The sequence below is a fragment of the Excalfactoria chinensis genome, chromosome Z, assembly GCF_039878825.1.
Source record: "Excalfactoria chinensis isolate bCotChi1 chromosome Z, bCotChi1.hap2, whole genome shotgun sequence".
Lineage (NCBI taxonomy): Eukaryota > Metazoa > Chordata > Aves > Galliformes > Phasianidae > Excalfactoria > Excalfactoria chinensis.
The window spans coordinates 40770177-40794100 of record NC_092857.1 but is presented as its reverse complement, the minus strand read 5'-3'; the positions used below and the strand labels follow the sequence as shown (position 1 = coordinate 40794100).

The window sequence follows — 23924 nt, the reverse complement described above, 5'->3', positions numbered from 1 at the left end:
ATGTCTAATAAAAAAACATTTTGCAGACTTTAGAATATGTGGAAGGACCAGTATTTACACATGCCTTTTATTGATAAAAGGTCTAAGTGTCTGAAGCAGCATCCCAAAGAATTCTGCATGTGTTTCAAGCTAATAAGTATTACGTAGAAGAATATTCTATTTAATTACACATAGGTAGAATAAGGACTTTTATCTGAGATAATAATCTCAGAAATTAAGACACAAACTTTAATAGAATCTAATTAGAAGAGCTCTTAAAAGAACAGCTCCTTTTTTTCTCATGGCTGTCTTCACACACTGCAAATACTCGGGGGTATCTTGTTTTCATGTTTTACCTTACTTTCTCTCTGTGATAGGGCTGTAGCTAAATTGTCCCACTGAACATGTGCCATCTAGTATTCAAGAGTATTTACAGCTGGTTGCTTAGACAGCAGGCAGCTGATTGCCAGGTTAATCCCACCGTATTAGAGGAAAACTTGGACCAGACAACTTCCAGAGGTCCTTCCCAGTTTCTAACGCTTTCTGGAAACAGTGGGAAGTGAAAACAATGTTCTACAAGTCCTATGTGTAAAATTCAGTTACTTCTCTACTGTCTTTTTAGATATTTTCTCTTTAACACACAAAGCCACTGTTGCTTAAGACTGGTAAGAGTCAACCAGTCACACATATCAAGATCAAGCCATAGTTCTTTAGAATAAGACCAAAATAACTATGGAACAACAAAAAGTTTTTTACCCTTTCCTCCCATACAGCAGCAAACAACAATAATCACTATAAGGAAACACTATCAATAGTTTCCTCTACTTCATAGACATGAACACAAATGAAATTTAATCACTGGAATATGAAAGGAAAATGGCCTCATATCACCAGAGTTTGTTCAATTGACTGTATGCAATTTATTTGAAAGTACTCAAAATAAGAATGTTATCACAGCATAACAGTCTCCAAGGCAATGTGAAGCTGTGTCTGTAATGCAGCATGCCATGCTATAGAAGACAGGAGGAAGAGATTCTGGAGTTTGGAAGGTTTTCTCAGAGGGATTCCAGGTTTTTAACAATCTCTCTTCTTTCTTTACTTTTCTTCTATTTTTCCCCACAAATAATAGCTTATTATAATTTAATAACCCCATCTGTGACAACGCAAATTTTTTCAGAAAAAAGTTCAGAAAAACAAACCTCTACTGGGAGCTTGTTCCAGCTCTTTTCATGTAACACATATTTCATGTAATACAACAATTCAAAAGATCCAAACATAGCAAAATGGAACTGCACATGTGATATTACAATAACGTATTCTAAGAATGTGAGCACTTCAGAAAACCACCTCATACGAAAACAACGTGACTTTAACAAGAAAATAAGAAAAAGACATGGTAACATGAAATACTATAAACACAAGTTCTATAAAACAACAGTACTTTATTATCTACATCAACTGAAATAAGAATTCTAAATAGCCCACGTGATACTAAGCCAGTACTGAATGAAAAAAAAAATAAATGAAAAATATATTTGCATCTACAGGATACATGTAAGTGGGATATAGAAGAATATATTAGTAATCAGACTCTACTGTAGCAAAGCCAAGTAAGATTAGGCATAAGGAAAACTATACCCAAGATAACACAGTAAAAGATTTGAGGTGATAACACAAGTGCCAGTTCTCTTGTCTTCCTAATACACTATTGCATTTAAAATGTTTTACTTCCAAATTTTATATTTACCAACATTCCTGCATTTTAAACTTAAAAATGAAAAAAAATGAGAAGAATCATTTTTTTTCCATATACATTGTGCCTAACATACTTTCATCTTGAAGCATACAGTTATCTTGAAAGCACAAGTATCTTTTTACATATACATATGTATTTTATTTTAACACCTCTTTAATTCATCGTGATTGCAAGCAAATTAGTGGGTATTACTTCAAACATTTTACCATAATACAGGTTTTGAAGACAGGCAACACTGAGGGAGTTAACTCTAATTTAGCTGGACTGTAGTAGGAAAACAAACAAACAAACAAACAAGCTTTCCATATTTTCTCTCTATCCATTTTCCTTTCCCCTCTTTAAGACTTATTTCATTTACACAGCTGCCATCAAAAGGTAAATGTGGATCCACCCACACTCAGAACCCGTGGATAAGACAAAACATGAGGACAGTTCAAGGACATAGGAGAAACAGCAGCAAGAAAGGCTCCATTGTTATAGCCTTAACTATAGAGCACAACATACTTTTGATTCTCATCTGTGCTTTGGAAAGTGGATAATGTGGAAAAACAAAACACAGCAATCACAGATGATTTATAAAGGCAAAGCTGACAAATACTAAGCCTCTCAACCTACTGCACTAGAATACGGTTTTCTTGCAACATGACTTTGAACATAATAAATTTACTCAGGAAAGCTATCTAAGAATCGAACATAAACTATAACAAACGCTGATTTGTTGACGCAGTTGTTTACAAATATGAGCTTAGAAATCAGTTTACACACATATTTTTAGGTTTCTAATAAACTGCAAAATTCTGATGTGCTAAATATTAGTTGTTTACTCGAACACACAAACTTCAGTGTTGCTTCAGAAAGAAAGACCTCCACACACTCAAAATATTTTATATTAAGAGCTTTGTTCAGATCTGCAAACAAAGCTAGGTAACTAAGCAGTCCACAATGAAGTAATCTACAAGGAATTTAATTGCTTAAACTGTTAATACTCCCAAGGGCACAGATATTGAAGTAAAAATTCTCCCTGGAAAAAGTTTGTAATTTTTAAAGACAGGAGGGTACTCAGTACTGACATCTACTGGATTCTCTGATTTTCATTGCTGGATGAAGTTCATCTCAGTAAATTTCTAGTTTTTGCAACAAACTGAGAGCAAAAATGAACAAGTATCAAGATTTGCTTTTAGTAAAGCAGTTATTGACAGATAAAGGAAGCTTTATGCCATGTCAGAGACTACTTCTCTCAAAGATGCTGACATTTAAAAAACGGTCACTCAGTAAGCCTGAAAGAGCAGTATCAAATGTACTGTGGTTTTGTACATACCAAAAGTGAATCTTTTATGACACAAGCCACTTTTTCCAAATTATTTATCTGAAGTGATACCAGCTGGTCTAAAAGACTTAATGTAGCAATTTCAAGGCTTGGTAAGTGACGGTGCCAGAGACTGAAGATGGCTGATTCAGAAAGGGAGATCTTCTTCCTGGTTTAGAGACAAAAATAATTGTTTTTACCACAAGAAAACAGAAGACAGACAAAACATTCATTTCCTTCCTTCCTTCCTTCCTTCCTTCCTTCCTGCCTTCCTGCCTTCCCGCCTTCCCGCCTTCCTGCCTTCCTGCCTTCCTGCCTTCCTTTATTTTGTAAGCACACTTGGGAAAAAAAAGTAAAAAAAAAAAAAAAAGAAAAAAAAGATCAACTTGTGGTAAATGAGAAAAAAATCTTATTTACAATACTCTATTTGGTATAAAATAACAAGGGCAAAAAGTAACATGGAATCATCATCACCTAAAAAAGGAACCTCTATACACATCTTTAAAAATGGTGAACTTTGTTACGGCAGATCCCAACAAATGGAAGCAAAGGCCTTGAGGCTGTAACTCACTTTTATGCTCCAGAGAAAGGTCCTACTCCATGCCCGCTTTCTTACACACCCAGACTGCTTCCCAAAGACCTGTCTGCACAGAGAGTATCAGCAGCTGGCAGGTAAGCAGGTAGGTCCTAGGCAATATTACAGCAATTATAATTCTAGCTTCCACTGAAAAGCTATTTTTTTTAACTCAAAACTATCTAATGGCTTATTTAAAATGTACTTTTGTAGACAGTAAGAAATATATAAAAATACTTTGGATTCGTAAAAAGTTTCAGTCAATACTTAAAGCTGTTACGCCACAATTTGTACACCAGCAAATTAAAATTCCACTTTGGTCAACAACCTGAGCTCTGCCATTCAAATACAAAGGAGGGTGTTGTTGTTTTAATACAGGAGATGCATAGTGCATTCAGCATCCAAATCCAAAGAAAAACCATTCAATTGAATAAATAATCTTCATTAAAAAAAACATATGGACCATACCACTTACTTTAAAAAGGCATCATTCACAGCCTCCAAGAACTCTGAGCTGAGGATTTCTTTTGATGCTCCCCCATGGTAAACAAGAAGAGTTTCCAGCAATGGAGTTAGATCAGGCAAAGTAATAAATGGGAGACAGAAAAGGGACATGGTGTTCACACGACTGATGGAAATTCTGAGGGAGAAATACAGTTCACATTTTAGAAAAGTTTAAACTTTAATTTCTATATCCTTGAGGTAAAAGAAGATTAAATTAATTGCAGATTAAATACAAGAGATACATACTGTTGACTTATCATAATATATTGTCTAGAAGTCTCACAGAATTTTGATATTTTACTGGTCAAGGCATACCATGTGAATAACATTAACCCAATTCTGAAGTGCAGACAGTTATATTCGCTTAGTAATCAATGACTTTCTAGCACAGAATTCTTTATCACTTCCAGGAAACAGCAAAGCAATGGTAAAGAAGACTACAGTTTCAGAGATCCTGTGTAAGTTTACTAGATTCTAGGAAGAGACAGCCTTGCTACTTTTAACACCTTCTGATGCTTTCTTGACCTCCCTCCTCTTAACTTATAACTTCTATAAACCAAATACTACAAATCCTGCTGTCATTAAGCGTTCAAGAAAAACTATTTGTCTTACAAATGTATACTTGAAGTGATACGTAATTACTATCAATCTTTGTATATAAACCACTCACTTGACCTGTTAAAACCATATTATTGTAAATAACAAAAGGTAGTGACACAGCTCATCACAAGACTAAAACATCATTCATGTGCAGTGGAAGCTAACATGCTGCCTAACAGTCAGTGGCATACATTGTGACACAAATGCTATGATTTGTAGATAATCCTAGTGATATTCACAGTGAGAGAAATTAAACATGATGTTTTCTAAGACTCAGTGTTTTATCAATTCCCTAATTTAAAAAAAAAAAAAAAAAAAAAAGTGCTTAAGGTTTTTCATACTGAAATACTTCAAAACAAAGTTTTGCCATGAGAAGTGATTCTTTAGAATGACAATTACTGGACTGATATTTATTCTGCAGAAGTATTTCCCAAGCTATATATGTGAAGTTCACATGCATTTGGCACTTTCTATATCAGTCCCCTTTACAATATTCTAATTCCCTATTCAGGATTAGCAAAATAGCTGCTTACTTTATTCTTATTTTTATTCTGAAGGAAAACCTTGCAAAGATGTTTTTGCCTTCTTTTGACTGTGAAGAGGAAAGGGACCTGGGGGTGTTGACTAATGCTCAGCTGAACATGAGCCGACAGTGTGCCAAAGTGGCCAAGAAGGCCAATGCCATCCTGGCCTGTATTAGAAATAGTGTGGCCAGCAGGAGCAGAGAGGTATTCATCCCCCTGTACTGATGAGACTGCACCTTGAGTATTGAGTTCAGCTTTGGGCCACTCACTACAAGAAAGACATTGAGGCCCTAGAACTGGTCCAGAGAAGGGCAATGAAACTGGTGAGGTGTCTGGAGCACAAGCACTTATGAAAAGCAGCTGAGGAGCTGTTTAGACTGGAGAAAATGAGGCTCAGGGGAGACCTGATCACACTCTACAACTTCCTGAGGGGAGGCTGTGATGACGAGGGGTTTGGCCTTTTCTCCCAGGCAACAAACAGGACCTGAGGAAATGTCTGCAAGTTGTACCAGAGGAAGTTTAGATTAGACATAAGGAAAATCTTTTTCTCTCAGAGAGTGGTCAGGCACTGGAATGGCCTGTCCATGAAGGTGGTGGAGTTGCTGTCCCTGGCAGTGTTCAAGAGGCGTCTGGATGAGGAGCAACAAGATATGGTTTAGTGGCTTGTGGTAGCAATGGTGATGGAAGGACAGTTGGACTAGATGATCTTGTAGGTCCTTTCCAACCTTGTCATTCTTGGATTCTGCGTAAGCTTCAAAATAGGTGTGTTATTGGAGAATACTGTGCAGTGCAGTCCACTGTGTGCAATGAATTTCATAAAATAGACTTATGTTGGAAAAGACCTTAAAGATCATATAGTTCCACCTCTGTTGCAGTGGGTAGGGACACCTCACAGGACCCTATCCCTTTGGGCAACAGTTCCATGAGAGGAGAATCCACAGTTTCACTGGGCAGCCTATTCCAGTGTGTTGCCATCCTCTGAGTGAAGAATTTCTTCCTAATGTCTCAGTCATTTAGCTTAAAGCCACTGTTCCTAGTTCTTTCAATACATTTCCTGGTGTGAATTCCTCTCCAGCTTTCTTATAGGTCCTCGTCCTCTGAGGAAGTCTCCTCAGAGCTTTCTCCAAGCTGAACAAAGCCAACTCTTTCAGATCGTCTTAATAGCAGAGGAACTTCAGTCCTCTGATCATCTTTGTGGCTCTTTTCACAACTGCCTCCAACAGGTCCACATCCTTATGCTGGGGGTCCTATAGCTGAATGCAATACTCCAGGTGGGGCCTGACAACAACAGAAAAGACAGAAACTGCCTCCCTCAACCTGTTGGTCACACTTCTTTTGAAGCAATGCATGACACAGTGAACTTTCTGGGCAGCAAGTACACATTGCCTACTACTTACACTTGAGGAATACCAGTGATCATTGGTCTCCATTTGGACACGTATCCATTGAATTCAATACTTTACGTACAACCATCTAGCCAATTTCTTATACAGAGTTGCCCATCCACCAAATCCATGTCCCTCAAATTTAAAGCCAGGTAGCTGGCATCAGCTACTCCTCCCTTAACCACCAATGCAGTAACCCCACTGTAGAAGGCCATAAAACTTGTCAGATGTAGTTTTTCCCTAGTGAAGCCATGGTTATTGTCACCAATCACCTCTTTGTTTTCCATAAGTCTTTGTATAGTTTCCAGGATGATCTGCTCCATGATCTTGCCAGGCATAGATGTGAGATTGCCTAGTTTGCAGTTGCCTGGGTCTTTCTTCTTTGCTTTATAGAAATGGAGTTTAAATTTCCCACTAATGAACTGCCACAACTTCTCACATATGACAGATAGTGGCTTAGCAACTTGATCTGTGAGTTCCCTCAGGACATACAAATACATCTCATTGCATTCTATCAACTTGTGCACCTTCACATCTGTTAGGTGGTGTCCACCTGATCTTCTATACTGAGAAGTTCTTAATTCTCCTAGCCTGTCTTTGCCTTCTATGACTGGATGGTGTGACTAGAGCACTTACAGGTGAAAATCAAGGCAAAAAAGTTTCCTGACATTGTTCATGTTGCTGTAAAAATCACTACACAGAGAAATCAAAGCATATACACCTTCAACTGACAAACTGCATTTGTCTCTGCAAAATGAGTGAATTTTATGTTCCAATTCTACAAGTAGAAATCTTGTTTCCTGGAACAAATCAGATATTCTTCTTCCAACAACCTCATTAGTTTTGCAGCTTAGTCCACATTGTAAAATGTGGGTGTTTATTTTCTTCATTGAACAAAACTAACCAGTCTATGTGACTGTAGTACAAATTAGGTCTAAATAAATTCAGGTCACTTATTCATTTTTACAAAAACATCCAGGTTCAATAAGAAAGTGTGGAAAACAGTCAAACAAGAAAAACAGAAGGTATGACACAATGAAGATCTTTCAAACACCTTCCTCTTTCATGTAACTTTACAGCCTATTTGGTGTTACACAGGTAATAAAACTCATTTCATCAGTGTCAGCAGATTTGAGTCTGAAGAACAAGAGAATATGCACAGTAAGGTCATACATTTCCTTTTTTTTTTTTTTTACATCTGGAATACACAGAATTTACATACAGCCAGAAAGATAGATTTACCAATGTGGTCTAATAGTTTCTGAAGTATTTACAAAAGATTATGAACATTTCAAAGCCAGTGGAGAGGAACAATCATGTCCAAAATAGTAGTGCTAGGTAAATTCCCTTTCAGAGATTTTGTCTTGACCTACTCTGTCTAAATAGTGTGGACAAAGAAAGCGATTTTTCTTATTGACTACATCTACACATGTAGAAACATAATATACAGTGCAGCAAGACAACTATTAGCAATGCTTGATAATCAGGATGGGAGATCTGGCCAGAGCATATCACAGCTTCCTTCCCAGTCACTTTCCCAGAGTTTCTTCTTCAGAAAGGAGGGATAAGAAGCAGTTAAAGGGTGGAGACACTAAATGCTTGGGTTTGTGTAACATACTGTAGTGCCACAGTACTATTTGGTAACTGACAAAAGACCTAATAATAGAAGGAAAATGAGGGAGCTAATTTCAAATGAGCATGGACACATTTTTTCATTAATAACAAATGCAACATTATTCTGCCATATGAAACTATTACACACAAAGGCAAAACCAAAAACTTTGAAACTTTTTTTTTTTTTTTTGCTCTTACAGTAACTGCCAGTTAAGTTTGGCCATAAGAAGTTAAGCAGTAAACACGGTGATTATCAGGTAAGTTTAAATTCTTATTTGAAGCATAATTTAACAAGCTTCTTCACACTTGGAACTATCTACATGAGTAAGCAAAGTTTGCAAGCTGATGCCTAAATACTGTCTAAGTATACAAATAGGCCCTTGCTGAACTAGTGGCTGAAATTAAAACATCAAGATGATATTTGGATAACACTTACTTTCCCTGAATGTTAAGTTCATTAAATTGATTTCCTCTGAGTTCAGTTACTAATGAGGAGATGATCTGTTAAATAAAACAAAATAAATTACATAAAAAGCCCATACTCCAGATAAGCAAACATTAGTTGCATGGTTATTTGTATCACTGATACTCTGTGGATGTAAATAACTTCCCATTTTGATTCAATCATATTTTTTTAAGTTATTGAGCCCAAGTTAAAACTGTCCAGATCACTGAATAAACCATTGAAAACATTTCTGAATTTTCTGAATTTTCTATACCTTCCACATTTGCAAACTAACAAGCTATTTTAGCTCTGCTGAGACTTGAGGCAGAAGTTTCAGAGTCAGTAATTTTTAGATGTTTCATCTGATTCAGACTATTATCAGATACTGTTCCCATTTTTTTAAATATATCAAACATAAAAGACACTTTTCTTAAGATTTAATGCTCATCTACTATTTTAAATGCAATGCATACAGTCAAAGAAAACATTCAGAATTTATGTTCTAATGCACAATTATGTATATATATAATCTAAACTTCAGAGGGAAAAAAATGAATACAAGGACAGACATTTTGGCCATAACACAAAAGGAACAAAATATTTCATCAACCTATACTCAACCTTTGCTTCTATAACCTAATAAAAAATAATTTCTTCTCTCCAGAGATTCATTTCATTCACTTTATTTTCTCCATTAAAAGACTATAAAAGTAACTGAAGTAAGAAAGATAAGCAAAGTTCAGTTCATGTCCCTTGTAACACTGACAACTCCATGTATGCGTTTATAAACTGGTGCTATTAATAACAAAATCTCAATTGCACAAAATACTTACATTTTCAACCAAGTAACCATAATAATCTGCTGACGTGTAGCCAAGAGCTGATATGAATGTACTGGTTTCAGCCTCGATTCTTTCCCATTTAGAAGAAGAAAGGAGATGGCAAAGTAAGCTCTGGAAGAAAGGAACAGAAGGACAATCCAGTAAAGCTACAAGTATACTTAGGTAACAGCTTCCTAATTGCACCATAGTTTCCAACTCCAGCCTATTTCCCATGGTGTGCGTATTGGTGCAGAAGCACTTCAGCTGGGCTACTGCCTCATTACCTTCATAGAGGAGCCCTCTCTAATTCCTTTGGAACAACCTAAAAGGCTTTTCCCTGCTGTTTCCTGAAGTGACAATATTCCCAGCCCTTCTCTGTCATGCCTAACTCCATCCCTTTCTCCCATCAAAACTAGTTTTTAGCTTTGCTCATCAGTTCACCCAGAACTCTTGCTCCGTCTGGTCAGTTGCATCCCATGCCTGATGGGATGCAAATGGGATGCCTTTTGGGAACCCAAAGCCATGAGTGTACCATTAGCAATGAAGTACATCATTCACCTGGTGTGTTCACCCCCTTCTTCCCAGGAGCTAGTCTTCAGCTGGGAGGACAAAGAACACTGCACTCCTGATCACATAAGTGTTTTTCTGAGGGATCTAAAGTCTCCCTACTATTTCAGAGTCTCCTCATAGTAGCCTCCTGAAACCTAATTTGAAAGTGCAGAAATGGGCAGTGGTCCTCTAGTTTTAATTAACATGGTAGCCTTTCCTTGATATTCTGGCAAGCAGCAAACCTCACTAGAGAGACTGTCCAGATTGCAAATGAGTACCTCAGTGACCCTCAGCAACAAATTCCCATTTACTAACACCCTTCACAGTTTCTGGTAGTATTAGTCCTAATGTGTTCCCTTGGTTCACCAACTCAGTGTGGTCATCCCTTTCTGGATCTTAACCAGTACCTATGCCTCCTCTTTTTCAAAATGCAAAGCCTCATATCTTTTCTTCAGGGACTCCTCAGGGCTAAAGAGAGACTCCATCTGCACTGAACAAATAAAACGGTACTGTCTCCCTTGTCTTAAGTGTTGTTGCCACCTGTCTCCTCAAGCTACCTTAGTTTTCTTTCTCTCACAGGGACTTAGGGCAATCAGTTTGTCCATATAACTGCACAATATGTATCATATATATACACATAGGTATCAGGCTCTCTCTCAGATTCCTGTTACGACTATGACATTATGACCGGTGATTTCCTGTCTTAATGTGACCACCTGCTTGAAAAGTTTGTCAAGTTGGGCACATTTACACCCATTACACTCCCATCTGCTCTCAGGCTCTAGTGAAGACTTCCAGATTCTGGAGCTTCCCCCAAACAAATGCCTGGGCTGCTCCGTTGCTCCTCTGGAGTTCCACCTGGGTGCACACATCAGCCTAGGAAAGCTGTGCTCCTTCTGTCTGGGTTTCTGTCTCAGTCTGGTAGTAGAAGCAGGTGGGCAATTTTCGTTTCAATAGGAGGTATCAGAATGAGTTGTATTCCATGTGTGATATAATAACATGAGAGAAGATAAAATCAGCAAAAGCACACCAGAGGTACAAGAAAAAATCATTATTTAAAAAAAAAAACAAACACAACAACAACAAAAAAAAGCACTTAGGACACATTATTTATTATACTTTTGTATAGGATTGTTTTAGAACCTTGCAGACTAATATTAAATGTCTAAATATTGTTGTCTTTCAGTATTAATGTTTTTTCCGGAATAGCCTGAGCTAGGAAAAATTGCAGTTCTACCGCCACCTACCGACTTTTATGAAAGTAAAGAAGTCAGCACTTTGGGATCACATTTCCAGAAGCACATCAGAAGTAACGTCTGCATTTTTTAACAAAAAAAAAAAACAACTAAATGGGGATTTTCAAAAACTACATATTTCTAAATACGATTAAAAATTCTAAAATCTATTAAGTTGCACAACCTCCAAACATATCTTGATTAATTTATTCATATGCAACTGTGAGTTGTATTATTTTCAGTTGTAACTCAAATTTGACTTTGTTTTCAGAACACTAACAAGGGTTCAGTCAAGTAGGACCCACAAAGCTGTATTTCTTGCTTGCTTGTTTTGCATGCCTTTGGTTTGTTCTCCACATCTTCCTTTTCTATGCACTTCACTACATCCCTGATGGGATTTTGGAGATTAGTTGTTTCTTTTTTAATATATCAAACATCTGAGTAGCCAGAAGGAGGCAAAGAAAACAGGGGCAAAGAGACGCTGTACTCAACAGGAAAAGAGGTGTTTGATATGTAAAAGAAACTTAGGTACTAAAAGGTCTTTATTTATCTTTTATCTTATCTTTTATTTATCTTTATTTAATTGGATTAAAATGCTTTCTTTGATGCAAAATATGTCTCAGTGTCGGCAAGGATGGGACTGTTTTCTTCAGAGCGTCTGGTATGATGCTGTTTTGGTTCTGGGACAAAACAATGTTGACGGAACACTGCTTTTTATAGTTGCTGCTAAGCAGTGTTGCACAGAGCGAAGGCCATTCACAGCGAAGAGCCCAAGGAGCTGGGAGTAAACAGAATTAGGACAGATGACTCAAACTGCCCAAAGGGATATTCCTTACCATATGACATCAAGCGGAAGGCATTTTGAAGGATGTGGGAATTCACTGCTTCTACTGCTTGGGAGCTATCTGGACATTGGTCAGGGGGTGATGAGCAATTGCCTGTGCATCACTTGTTACATACATTCATATAGATATGAATATGTATAAATACATATTTATATAGTCATAAGTATTACCCTTTTCTTTTTCCCTATCTTAGTAAATAATTTTATCTCAACCCACAAGTTCTTTTTGTTTTTTCCTGATTCTCTTCCCATCCCACTGGGAAGGGGGAGTAGCGCATGAATGACTGTGGTGCTCACCCATCTGCTGGGTTAAACCACAAAAAATGTCCAGAAAATTCTCCTCTCCAGAAAATGTAGCTTATTTAATACACTTAACTCTGTTTATACATAATGATTCTATTACACCTATATATTTCATTAGCATAGACAGGTATGAAAGGAAGCAAATGTTCACAGACCACTTCTACATTTACTTAAGGCAAATTATTTCTTGAAAATGTGATGCTTTAAGTTATTCTATCACTTCATCTTGTAATAGCACACCTGTACACAAGTACAAAAGACAGGAAGCGGATAGATATCAGCCAGAAATCTAGCTTATAACTAAACTAAAAGGCAATTATATTTGTTGTCTCAAACCTTAAAGAGAAGTGTCCAGTAATTCTCTGACCTGAGAGAAAAGTATCAGTAGTTATTTCACACCAAGCTACAGAATGGGGTTAAAACCAGACAGCTGTGAGACTGAGTAGTTTCTTACATGTAAGTTCTCCTTTCACTACTGAAATAAACTCTTACTATAGAGAAATCTAGAATGTTTTGGAGGATTTTGTCAAAAAGGTTCTTACAGGGTCCTGGAAATACTGAGAATTCACAATAGGTTCCATTACTGCATTACAAAGCCTATGCAAAGCACTGTGGAAGTAACAAACATAACTATGTAAGAGCTACTGCATGGAATCCTGAGATCAGAATGTAGCAGAATGTATTCAAGAATATGATGGGACATGTTAATATTAAATGCAGTCTTATGCTGATGGTCGCAGATAAATTCTAATCTAATTAAACAAAAAACACAATTTGAGATTTACAAAATTGTACATTATTTCTGACAGTAAATCAATTCACACTCACTTTTCTAAGTCACTAACACCATATTATATGAGCCAGAAAAATAGATGAGTCTGTGGCCAAAGTGTTTCATTAAGAAGGTGTCACAGTTCTGGAAAATTATCAGCAACCAGACATACTTGTGATATCAGAAATTATTTCTTTCTGCTCTAGCTCGATTTCCCTCATCACTTATTCAGTAGCACACAAAAGAGGAAATTATCTTAGTTCTACTCGCAAGTGAATTTATACATCCCTACAGCCTTGAATTAAAGTTCTGTGACTGCTCCACTACACAGGAAGGTCTGCTGCCTCTCAGGGGACTAGGTTAAAGAGGTAACGAAGAAACTTACTTCCCTAATACGGTCCTCAGATTATTATCCCCTATTATTGTTTCAGATAGGTAGTGATAAAATAGGAAGAATTTTCTTAAGCACTAAGAAGAAGGACTTCAGAGCCTTGGGGAGACTGGTCAAAGATTTGGGAGCATGAGTTGTGTTCTCCTCTGTTCCTCCACTTATAGGGAATGATGAGACACTGAACATGATGGGCCAAAGGATTAGTACTTGGCTCTGAGCCTGATGTGTCTAGCTGGTATTTCTTGTATGGCAGTGATTTAAAGAGTCTGTACATCAGTTTTGCTCTCAAGTGCTCCTAGTACTGTCCGATGGTCCACTGTTTTAAACACAGGTCTAGAATAAAAGAGATGCCATTCTACTTCCAAACTGGCTTTGAAAATACCTCAGAACTATGTAATCAGTTACAACATTAGTAGATCACCTTTCATACAAAAACATAAAAAATATTAAAAGCTGTATGACACATTTTATTTCTTTCCTTAAAGAGGTAGCATCTTCATTTCAAAAATTCATTCCCTAATTGTTTGGCCACAGTTCTTGGGAAGGAAGGTAAACACATTGCACTGACATGTTTAAAGCTAAGTTCATTCCCCAGAGCTTTTTTGTTTATCAGTTTTCAGCAGCTCACTCCAAACCAAATGGCTGCAGATAATTTTTAGTAATTTTTTTCTGTAAAATCTTGCCTGGAGGCATAACGGTTTTATTGTGTTCCATGCCATATAGATTAAATAATTGACAATAAAAAACAAACTGGTCGGGTATTTCTAGAACCTTTTTAGTATGAGATAAATAGTTATGGATAACTACAGTGGCTAAGCATATAAATGACCAGGAATTCTGCTCATGCAGACTGACTAAAACATCAACCACTTATGAAACCAATTTTGTCAGTAGGATGCTAATGTAACACAATTCATATTACTTCCAAGGACTTATCCAATCATAACAAAGTCTGTGACTTTTAATTTTGCTTACAGGACCTCCTGCTCACTCGTTACTAAATTTCAGGAAAAAGACAGAAAATTAGTTTCCACGAACCAAAACCGAAAATATGTACAGCACTATATGTATTTAAACATAATATAGGTTTCAGAGCAGTATTTTACATTAAGCAAAATTTTTTTCTAATGAATTTACACAAACCTCAATGTTTAAGCTAGGGGAAATTATATAACACACATTTGTTAACAACTTAATTATAAGCAAAATGTGAGAGTGTATTTCATAAGAGTGAAAAAAAAAAACAAAAGTAGTTCTTTAGCTACTTACCAATGATAACATAATTAAAATCTCCAATTTCTGCTTTAAAATTCAAACATATTTCAAATAGACAAAATGCCATAAACACACACACATTTCAGCAATCAGTCAATCAACATAATCACCATATCAAGAAGAGTCTATTCAAGTAACTACAGAAAGGTTTTCACAAACTTAAGCTTCAACATTACTTTCAGCTTAAAATATTCCTTCCTAATTTCCTGGATCAGGGTCAAATTGCCTAAGTATAGGATGGGGTAGCACCTTCTTCCTACATTTCTTTCTGACATTCAATGTCAGGAATTTATTTATTTTTTTCCAGCATAGTTTGTAGATACACATTCTTTGCATTTATGGGATGGTTTTCATTAGCTTAATGTCTATACCAGAACATTAAATAAAATTGTTGACCACAAGCACTTGGCTAGGTTTTATTGGAGCTTATCACTGTTCTTGTTTGTATGAAGCGGCAGTCTGAAATCTGCCCACATCTCCATCCATCATATCTCCATTGATAACCATGAAAGACTAGCTGATAGTAAACAAGTTACCCTGCTAAACACTCCTACAAAGACAAAGGTTTTGGCATTTGAGAATTTGATCAAGGTACAGAAAATCTACAGACTTAATATTATTTAGAGATTTATTTTTATGTATATGTATATATACATGTGTATATTTATGTATGTATTCTTCTGCAAATTAATGTCACCAGATGTACAGGACCCATTAGCTTGCATGTACTCCTGAACAAGAAAGCATGGATTCTATGAAATTCTCCACACCTAATGCAACAGAGGCCAGTCTACTTAACTTGCTTTCTACAGCTGTAATTACAGTTTGCTTTTTAAAAAAATAATAGCTGCAAAAATAGACAGAAGGAGCATGAAAACCTACACATAAAGCTTACAGGCAAAATAAATAAATAAATAAATAAATCAGTCAAATAAATCATTCAGACTGATACACTTCTTTAAACATTAATGCATGCTATGAATGCCATTCATCTTGCTGATACATGCTGCTCATTAAAAAGATGATTTTTCCTCCTGATTCTTAAAACAGAAGAAAAGTGTTACATTCTTCCATACGGTTCAAAATGAACCTGATCCTAATTTCTAAGTGGTATGCAGTAAACAAAATTATGGGAGAGGGGGAGGGAAGCTTCACTGTCGTTCTTTCACCAGTTTAAGCTTAGTTAACTTCTGTGAGGCTAGCACAGGAAAAACATGTTGCACCACTACTGTGGCTAAGACCACACAGCTTTTTAATGGATGAGTTCCAAAGCCTAAGTTCCATCTGCAAATCACTAACAAAACCCTTGGAAATCTTAGGAAAAAACTTAGAAATTTGGGGCTGGCAAGGTTTGAGGCTATGCTTGGCCTCAAACAGAAAAAGCAATTTCAAATCTCCTCCTTTCTCCTCACTTTAAAAAAACACTCACCTAAAAAGTGCTATTATCCTTTGTATTAGGGAGACCTTTGCTTTTGAAATAAAACACACATTTACGCTAGTTTACAAAAGGAAATTCAATACTTTTACCATAAATCTCTTTTTTTCAGCTCCCTGGTTTAAGTAGACAGTGACTTAGAATCAATTTCCCTCTTCCCTCCACAAATTTCAAAAGCCCAAACGCAAGCTTTGTACACAAGAATTCTTCAAATCCATGAACAAAAAGAAAATGGAAATAAATAAACAAATAAATAGAATTATTTACATTTAGGAAGACTGAATGCATCGTAACGTTGTTTTACGTTTTAGTCCAAATCTGTGACTTCAGTAAGTACTGGAAACATATAATTTTTCAGTAAATCATCAATATTTATGATTCAAATTGGTCTGTGTTACAAATAACTCAGGATGATGTTTAACAGAAATTATTTTTACTCAGTTGTTTTTGGACTCGAGAAGCATCAAATTGTTTAATGTTAAGGATGGAAAAATGTTCTTGAACTTTTTTCACAAAAATACGTAGAACACACATATAATGATGATACAATAACAGACAGTCACTAATTATAGTAGGCTGTCTCTATAAACCAACAGAATTTCTTCAAACAAACACTTATTTTTTGTCAGTAACAAATCATAATTCTTTCCTAGAGCCACCTGGCACTACTGAAGTGCTTTGAGGAAGCTGGCTGGCCTGCAAATCGCAACACCTTCTGTTAAAGCTCAAGCAGCCTTAGAGAAAAGCAGAGTTCTCTATATACCAAAATGAGCTAGCTCTTAGCTCTTCTTACATGAGCTTTTCTTATCATCTTCAATCACTCTTTTGTTCTTTATAAAAAACATTCATTTAGTACATATACTACTGCAATTCTTAAAAGCTAACATTAAACTATATGTTATCCAGTGCAAGAGTTAAGATATTTCTTTCACACTCATTTATGTACTTGAGTTCTTCCCACAAATACTTCGATACCACATAAAAACTCATCAAAATAAATTTTGACTTTCATGTTCATACAGTTGTATGATAGAACTGCAGTACTTGTGCTCAAGCCTGTAAACACTGTGTATGTATTTGCATGACACCAGCATTAGTCATTTAAATATAATTAGTGAAATTCAAGATGCCAGGTCAATATATGTTGGACACTAAGAAAGCAAAATCAGGCCACAGAATCATGGAATGGCCCAGGTTGGGAGAGACCTCAAAAATCACGATTCTCCAACCCACCTCCAAAAGTGGGGCCACCACTCTCTATGCTGGTACTGCTCAGGGCCCCATCCAACCTGATCTTGAACACCTCCAGGTATGGGGCATCCACAACCTCTCTGGGCAGCCTGTTCCAGCACTTCACCACTCTCATACTAAAGAACTTGTCCCCAACACCCAACCTAAATCTTCTCTCCATCAACTTAAAAGCATTTCTCCTAGTCCTGCTGTTATCTACCCTTTCAAAGAGTTGACCTTTTTGTAGGCTCCCTTTAGGTACTGAAAGGCTGACGTAATCATCACCCTGCAGCCTTTTTTCCTTCAGACTGAGCAAGCCCAGCTCCCCCAGCCTATCTTAGTAGGGGAGGTGCTCCAGTCCTCTGATCATCTTTGTGGCCCTCCTCTGGATCCTCTCCAACAGCTCTCTCTTTCTTGTGCTGGGGGATCCAGATCTGGACACCGCACTCCAGGTCTCACAGCAGTAAACTGGCTCCCAAACACCTAAATTTTTTATTACTTTGGTTGAAGTAAAAATTCTGTGCTAGTAGTCAAACTAACAGTAAGTCATTTTAGAGAAACTGTGAGAAAAAAATCCAAACACTGAGCATCAAATAAAAAAAAAAAAAAAAAGGGTGGTGGGGGGGGTGAAGGGAAACAAGGAATATGAAAGTTAAAAAAAATAAAAATAAAAAATAAACATCATACAGTGTTTTATGTAAGAAATAACTTCTTATGGTCAGAAAACAAAAGAAATGAAGTTTTTAAAACAGCATATATTTTAAAGAAAGAAAACTTTCTGAAGAATGTATATATTATATATTATTGATTTGCTTCTAGAATAACTTGGTACTGGTAATAATTACTTGGTAGAAAACATGGCCCATATGATTATGGCTGTCAGAAACAAGCAGTCTAGGGAAGTGGTGAAGAGAATCTATACTTTCTCAAAACTGAAGACCTTGAAAGTCTGTGGAATGCTGTTTACTTCAGTTCTTTACAACCGCTGTTGCACAGAGAATCAATTGTCAGAAACGTCTGCAGACTGTGACCACCCATGCTACAGGAAGTACTATGATTAGACTTCTGTGTTCAAGTATCTGCCAGCAAAGTCTGCTTCATGCTGTAATTATTGTACTGGAAGTCTTATAATCTATTGTATCCGTTGCAACAAGTTCGTATACATTATCCAACAAGAAAACCACTGAACAGTAATCGCAAGTTATTTTGATGTGCACAAGGGGCTCAAAACCTGAATACTTTAAATATTTGTACTTTAGGTTTGTTAAAACATTTTGTCTTACAATACGAGTGTCATAGTGAGGGTAGACTGACCACCAAAACAGTCACTTTAATTTTCTTATCAGTAGATACAGACTGTCACATCACCTCCTCACCTTACATTTTTGTAATAAGCTTTACATCTTTAAAGCACAGATGCTATGTGACTTGTGGATTTGATACGTATCTAGAGAGCAATAAATTATTACAACTCCCTCTGTTTCTTTGTCAGGTGAATATATATATTGAAAAATCTCCAAAGATTCTAGATTTAAATGTATTTTAAAAACTTACCCTTTTTCCTTTAAGAACGCTCAACAGTTCATAGTAACAGTAAATTTGAGAGAAATAAAGCCCTAAACAACAAAATAAGTTGTAATTTCCTTAGCAGAAAATTTTATTTCAAATTTTGTTCTTTGCTACATGTAGTAGATAAATTTGAAACTTGTATTCCAGACAGTCTCCTGATGTGTGGTGCTCTGTCATCCAAATTAAGCAGTATGACGCTGTTGCCAGAGGCACAACACACAGTTGTTATTGCATTCTTCCCTACCAAATTTATGAGGCAGGCTGTACCATTTCAATAATTTTGCCAGGAGCTGGTTGCACGAATGCCCCTGCGAAAAGAACAGATTGTCTACTGGCTATAAATATGAAGACTTACACTGAACAGTATGCCACTGCTGAACAAAGGAGGGAAGAAAAATGTACCAGAAGCAGGCTGAATGAAAAAATGCAAGGATTGGATAAAAAACACATTTGTCTCTACCCACTCCAGACAACTTCATGAGGAAAAGTCTTTAGATCCCTTTCCGTATAAACCTTTGATTGCAAGCAAAGTTAAATTCCACGTATAGTGACTAAGGAAAACTGCCACAAAGACTCCAGAAGAATAAGGGGGAAAATACAGGGGGGGAAAAAAAAAAAAATAGGAAAAGTATAGACAAGATATCAACTTTAACTACTATCGTATGTCGTTCGTTTGAAGGAATACACTACAATCTTTGTAATTTGCAATGTTCCTGATGATTATTTGCACAGGTTAGAAGAGGAATGACAACTTCCTCTTCCAAACATATTAAAAAAAAAGCTGTCAGATCCTTAAAACCACAAAAGTGAGTCTCAGAAAGTGATCAAATATCTTTGAACTACTTTGGCCTCCAGGAGACTTCACATTTTCCATCTCTACCTTGGAATCATGCCCCTTGGAACACAGACCTCCTTCTTCACACAACCACTGGGAAAAAGAAAACAGATCCCCAGTCCACTCCTCTCCAGCTCTCTTAAACTGGCTTTAGCTTCTAATTATCTTGTGTTTCATCAACACGTTAAATATTACATCTAGTTAAATGCTACAGTAATGTTGTTACAAACATAAGAAGTAGCGTAAAGTAACTATTTACTTGTCTTAGTCTGAATATTACTAAATTAGAAGGGAGAAACAACGATAAAGTTTCAAGCAATGTATGTGAAGCAAAACCACTTTAAACCTTATTTTCTATAAACACTATTTCTCCTTTAATTTTCTCAATAATAACAGATGAACTATGCTCATAATATTCAAATATTTGTTTAGCTTTTAATTTCCCACTTCTTTTTTAATCTTCTCCATGATACCTTAAAATTACATCTCCCAGAAAAGCTTTTAGAAAAACCTTTCAGATTTGCTTTTAAAAAGAAAATAATAAGTTGAAAAAAAGAGTTACAATGTATATAAATGTTATATTTGCATTATTCTTATCATGTTACTTCCTAATAACAACATTTTGTGAAGCGTTCCTACAGAGAATTAATCATGTCAACCTTCCAGTAAGGTCCACAGCTGTTCTTTCAATGAAGGAAACGTATATTCCAGCCCTAGATTAACTGTGCATAAAAGGAGACTGTATTTTTCATTGCTTACCTGAATTACCATGCTGCTCAAAATGTATGACATGTACACGAACCTGAGTTACTGAGGCATTTTCTCACAGTTATTTGCCTTGATAGAAGAAAACAAACTTCTTGAGATACCCACTGACAGAAAGACTTCCACAAAAGATCCTGTGGAAACCTAAGCATCTAGTCACAGGCATGAGTTATTATGAAGTGCTGGTACATACTGCAGTTATGTTCATAAGGAAATTTGAAACTGGAGTTTGAAACTGTGTGGCAGAAAAAATAGCTCAATTACAATATATATGAATCAAAATCACTCTTATAACAGTCTGCAATGCCTAAAAACTAGCCCACTGATACAGATGGAATCAGGGCATCTAGAATTCTTGTGTGGACTTCAGTTAGGCCAAGGAGAGAATGCTTGAACAGAGAATGTTCTTAAGGTGAGCTTCACCTATGCTGCAACCCATCTTCAACCACACAAAACGCTCATTCATCTACCAGGATAATCCCCACTCTTTAGAGCTTTACTGCAGCACAGTGCATTTTTCATAGAAACATTCCTAGTCCAAGTTCTTACTCCTGAGTAATAATGACCACCTAAGAAGCTGATGGTCACCTATGCTCCAGACCAACTCTGATACAGTACTGAGTGATCAAGAGCTTGCCTGGGAACTGCATTTAGCATCAGCTTAGGTCCTTGCCTAAGGCATGTTTCAGCTAGACCTGTTGGTGATACACCTAGCTGCTCCATAGCCTGATCTGGGGCCTCAACTTGCGAGCTTGACCCTGGACCTACATTGTAACTGTGAATTGGGCATGATGACCACTGGTCTTATGATTGGTCTGATTACTGTCATTGGAACCTTGCTCACCTTCCCCTGTGGAAGGGCCTATCCTCAGTGCTCCCTCACATCCACATGTCTAGCATTTTCCATTTGTCTATACGGAGCTTCATCTGTGCCTCCATACTCAGTCTCACACATGCAACAGACAAGTCTTTTCAACTAGACTTTGTCTTTTGTAATCTTAGATATGACACTAATCAAAATAGTTTATCCACTTCTGAGTTTTGACTCACCAGGTTTTTCCCAATCCAGCAAACAGAAATTATCTTCAAGGTATGAATTTATATTTGTAAATGTTACGCTTAGAGCTGACAAGTGTTTGATTGTTACATTTATCCTCAAACCTGTACCCCTGAATGGCCAAACTAGTTTATCATCATTTCAGCTTAAGTTTAACTCTCACAAACAAAAAGGACAAACATTTTACTGCACAAAGTAAGGCCAATGAAAGAACAGGAGCTTTTACTCTCACTTTTGTTATGCTCAAGACATAAATAGCAGTATTCTCCCACTTAAATTTCAAGGTTGTAACGTGATTGTGGCACTACTATCTCTCTTTTTTTGAGAGCGAGAGATGATAAAAAGCATTGAGGACTGTTTTCTTAAAATCTGTGCAGTTGTTACAATATTGAGAAAAAGAAGGGAAGAATTATTAGATGGCTCTGCACAGCATTAAACTTACAATAAAGGTTCAGGCATCTTAATTAAGTACAAAGGCTCCATTCAAAAGACTCTACACAGCCCATCCACACAATATCCTTCCTCTTAGTATCGCCTGTTAATACATGATTCTTTACATGTATGTTACCTCTATGTAAAGACCTTTCCTGCTTGTTTCATTTAACAGCTCAGCACCACCACAGCTGCTTGCTCATGTTGCTAGGGCACATGGGAAAGAGAAATGGGGAAAAACAAGCAGAACTCATGAATTAAAAAAAAAAAAAAAAAAAAATTGATACACAATGCAACCACTTGCCCCCCATAGACTGATGCCCAGTCAGTCTGTGAGCAGTGGCAGCTCGCAAGTCAACTAGCCCAGTTTTATTGTACCATACAGTACAATACAACCCTTTGGATAACTTGAATCAGCTGCCCTGGTTCTGCCTCCTCCCAGTTCCTTGAGCACAGCCAGCTCCTTGCTAGTACAGCAATGTGAGGAGATGAAAAGTTACTGGGTCTGTGCAGCACTACTTCGTAACAACTAAAGCATAAGTGTGTTAACATTATTCTCATTCTAAATCCAAAATACAACACCATACCAGCTACTGTGAACAAAATTAACTGTATTCAAGCCAAAACCAGGATAAAGAATAATATAAAAATCCCCATACAATACAGTATCATAAGAACAATCATCAGGAGTCTTCTGCATGTACAGAAGGGCCTCCAGAACAGGCAACTATTAGAATCAGGATATTTGGTAGATTGGTTTTGTTTGTTTCCATTTTGTGAGCTGTACTGATTTAACAGCTGCTCCTACTTTTAACTCAGAATGGAAAACTTTAGTAACACAAAACAGTTTTAATAAAAAGCATAATGCTCAGCTGTTTTTACTTCTCATTACCAACTCCAGAGAATGCCTGTTCATGTTCATCGAGTAATGTCATATTTTTTCTTTTTCTTCTTTTTAGTAGCCAGTAATTTGGGCTGAGCAGCTCAGTCTAATTTGGCCTTCCCTTAGATAAAGGACTTGTCTTTGCTTGTCATTCTCATGACAGATTTGACAAATTAAAGGCAAAACTAGCACCTAGTAGAAAATTTCTTAACAAAACAGCGAGATGGAATCAAGGAAAAGTTGCAATACTAATTACCATTAGTTTAATCCCAAAATTACCCTACTGTTCAAAAACACTGAGTGAGAATATATGTTTGTATAGGCATGCACACATGCATGAATGTATGTACCGGCAATCTCTAAATAGAAGTGCCATCTGCTGGTAATTCGAGGAAATTTTTTTTTCTCATTTTATTAGTTTAGGTACTGCAAAAGTAGTGGTGCTGCCAATAGCAGCAGTCCCTCTCATATCTATCTCCAACTATCTTTCATACTTGACACTCCATATCATCAAAATCACCAGGTCAGTTACATCAATCAGATCAGGCAACTGATGCAGGATAAAATAGATAGACATATTTCTAACATCCTCACAACTTAATGCATTCAGTAGAACACTACTTTGGCATAGCCCTCCTTCACCACATCAGATGCATATACTGCTGTTTATAACAAATTCTAAGACAAATTCTTCTCTCTGTAATATCTAAATGGATGTTATTTTGAATCACACATGTCCATATGAGGAATACTTCCAATTAATAAGAACGCATTAGAAAAGGTAGAATTATTTTTTGCATCACTTTACTTTGCAGTTCAATCAGACTTTGAAAAAATCCTT

The 23924-nt window shown here is 36.6% G+C and overlaps 1 protein-coding gene across 1 annotated transcript in view; it reads right to left on the bottom strand.

Annotated features, from left to right (window-relative positions):
- FANCC (FA complementation group C) overlaps positions 1–23924 on the bottom strand; it is a 64147-nt gene that overhangs the window by 18247 nt on the left and 21976 nt on the right. Inside the window, exons 5-8 of the mRNA XM_072359391.1 lie at positions 9521–9640; positions 8679–8743; positions 4091–4255; positions 3054–3210 (exon numbers count right to left, since the gene is read on the bottom strand). Of these exons, the coding sequence (XP_072215492.1) occupies positions 3054–3210; positions 4091–4255; positions 8679–8743; positions 9521–9640 (507 nt within the window). The remainder of the gene's footprint in view (positions 1–3053; positions 3211–4090; positions 4256–8678; positions 8744–9520; positions 9641–23924) is intronic.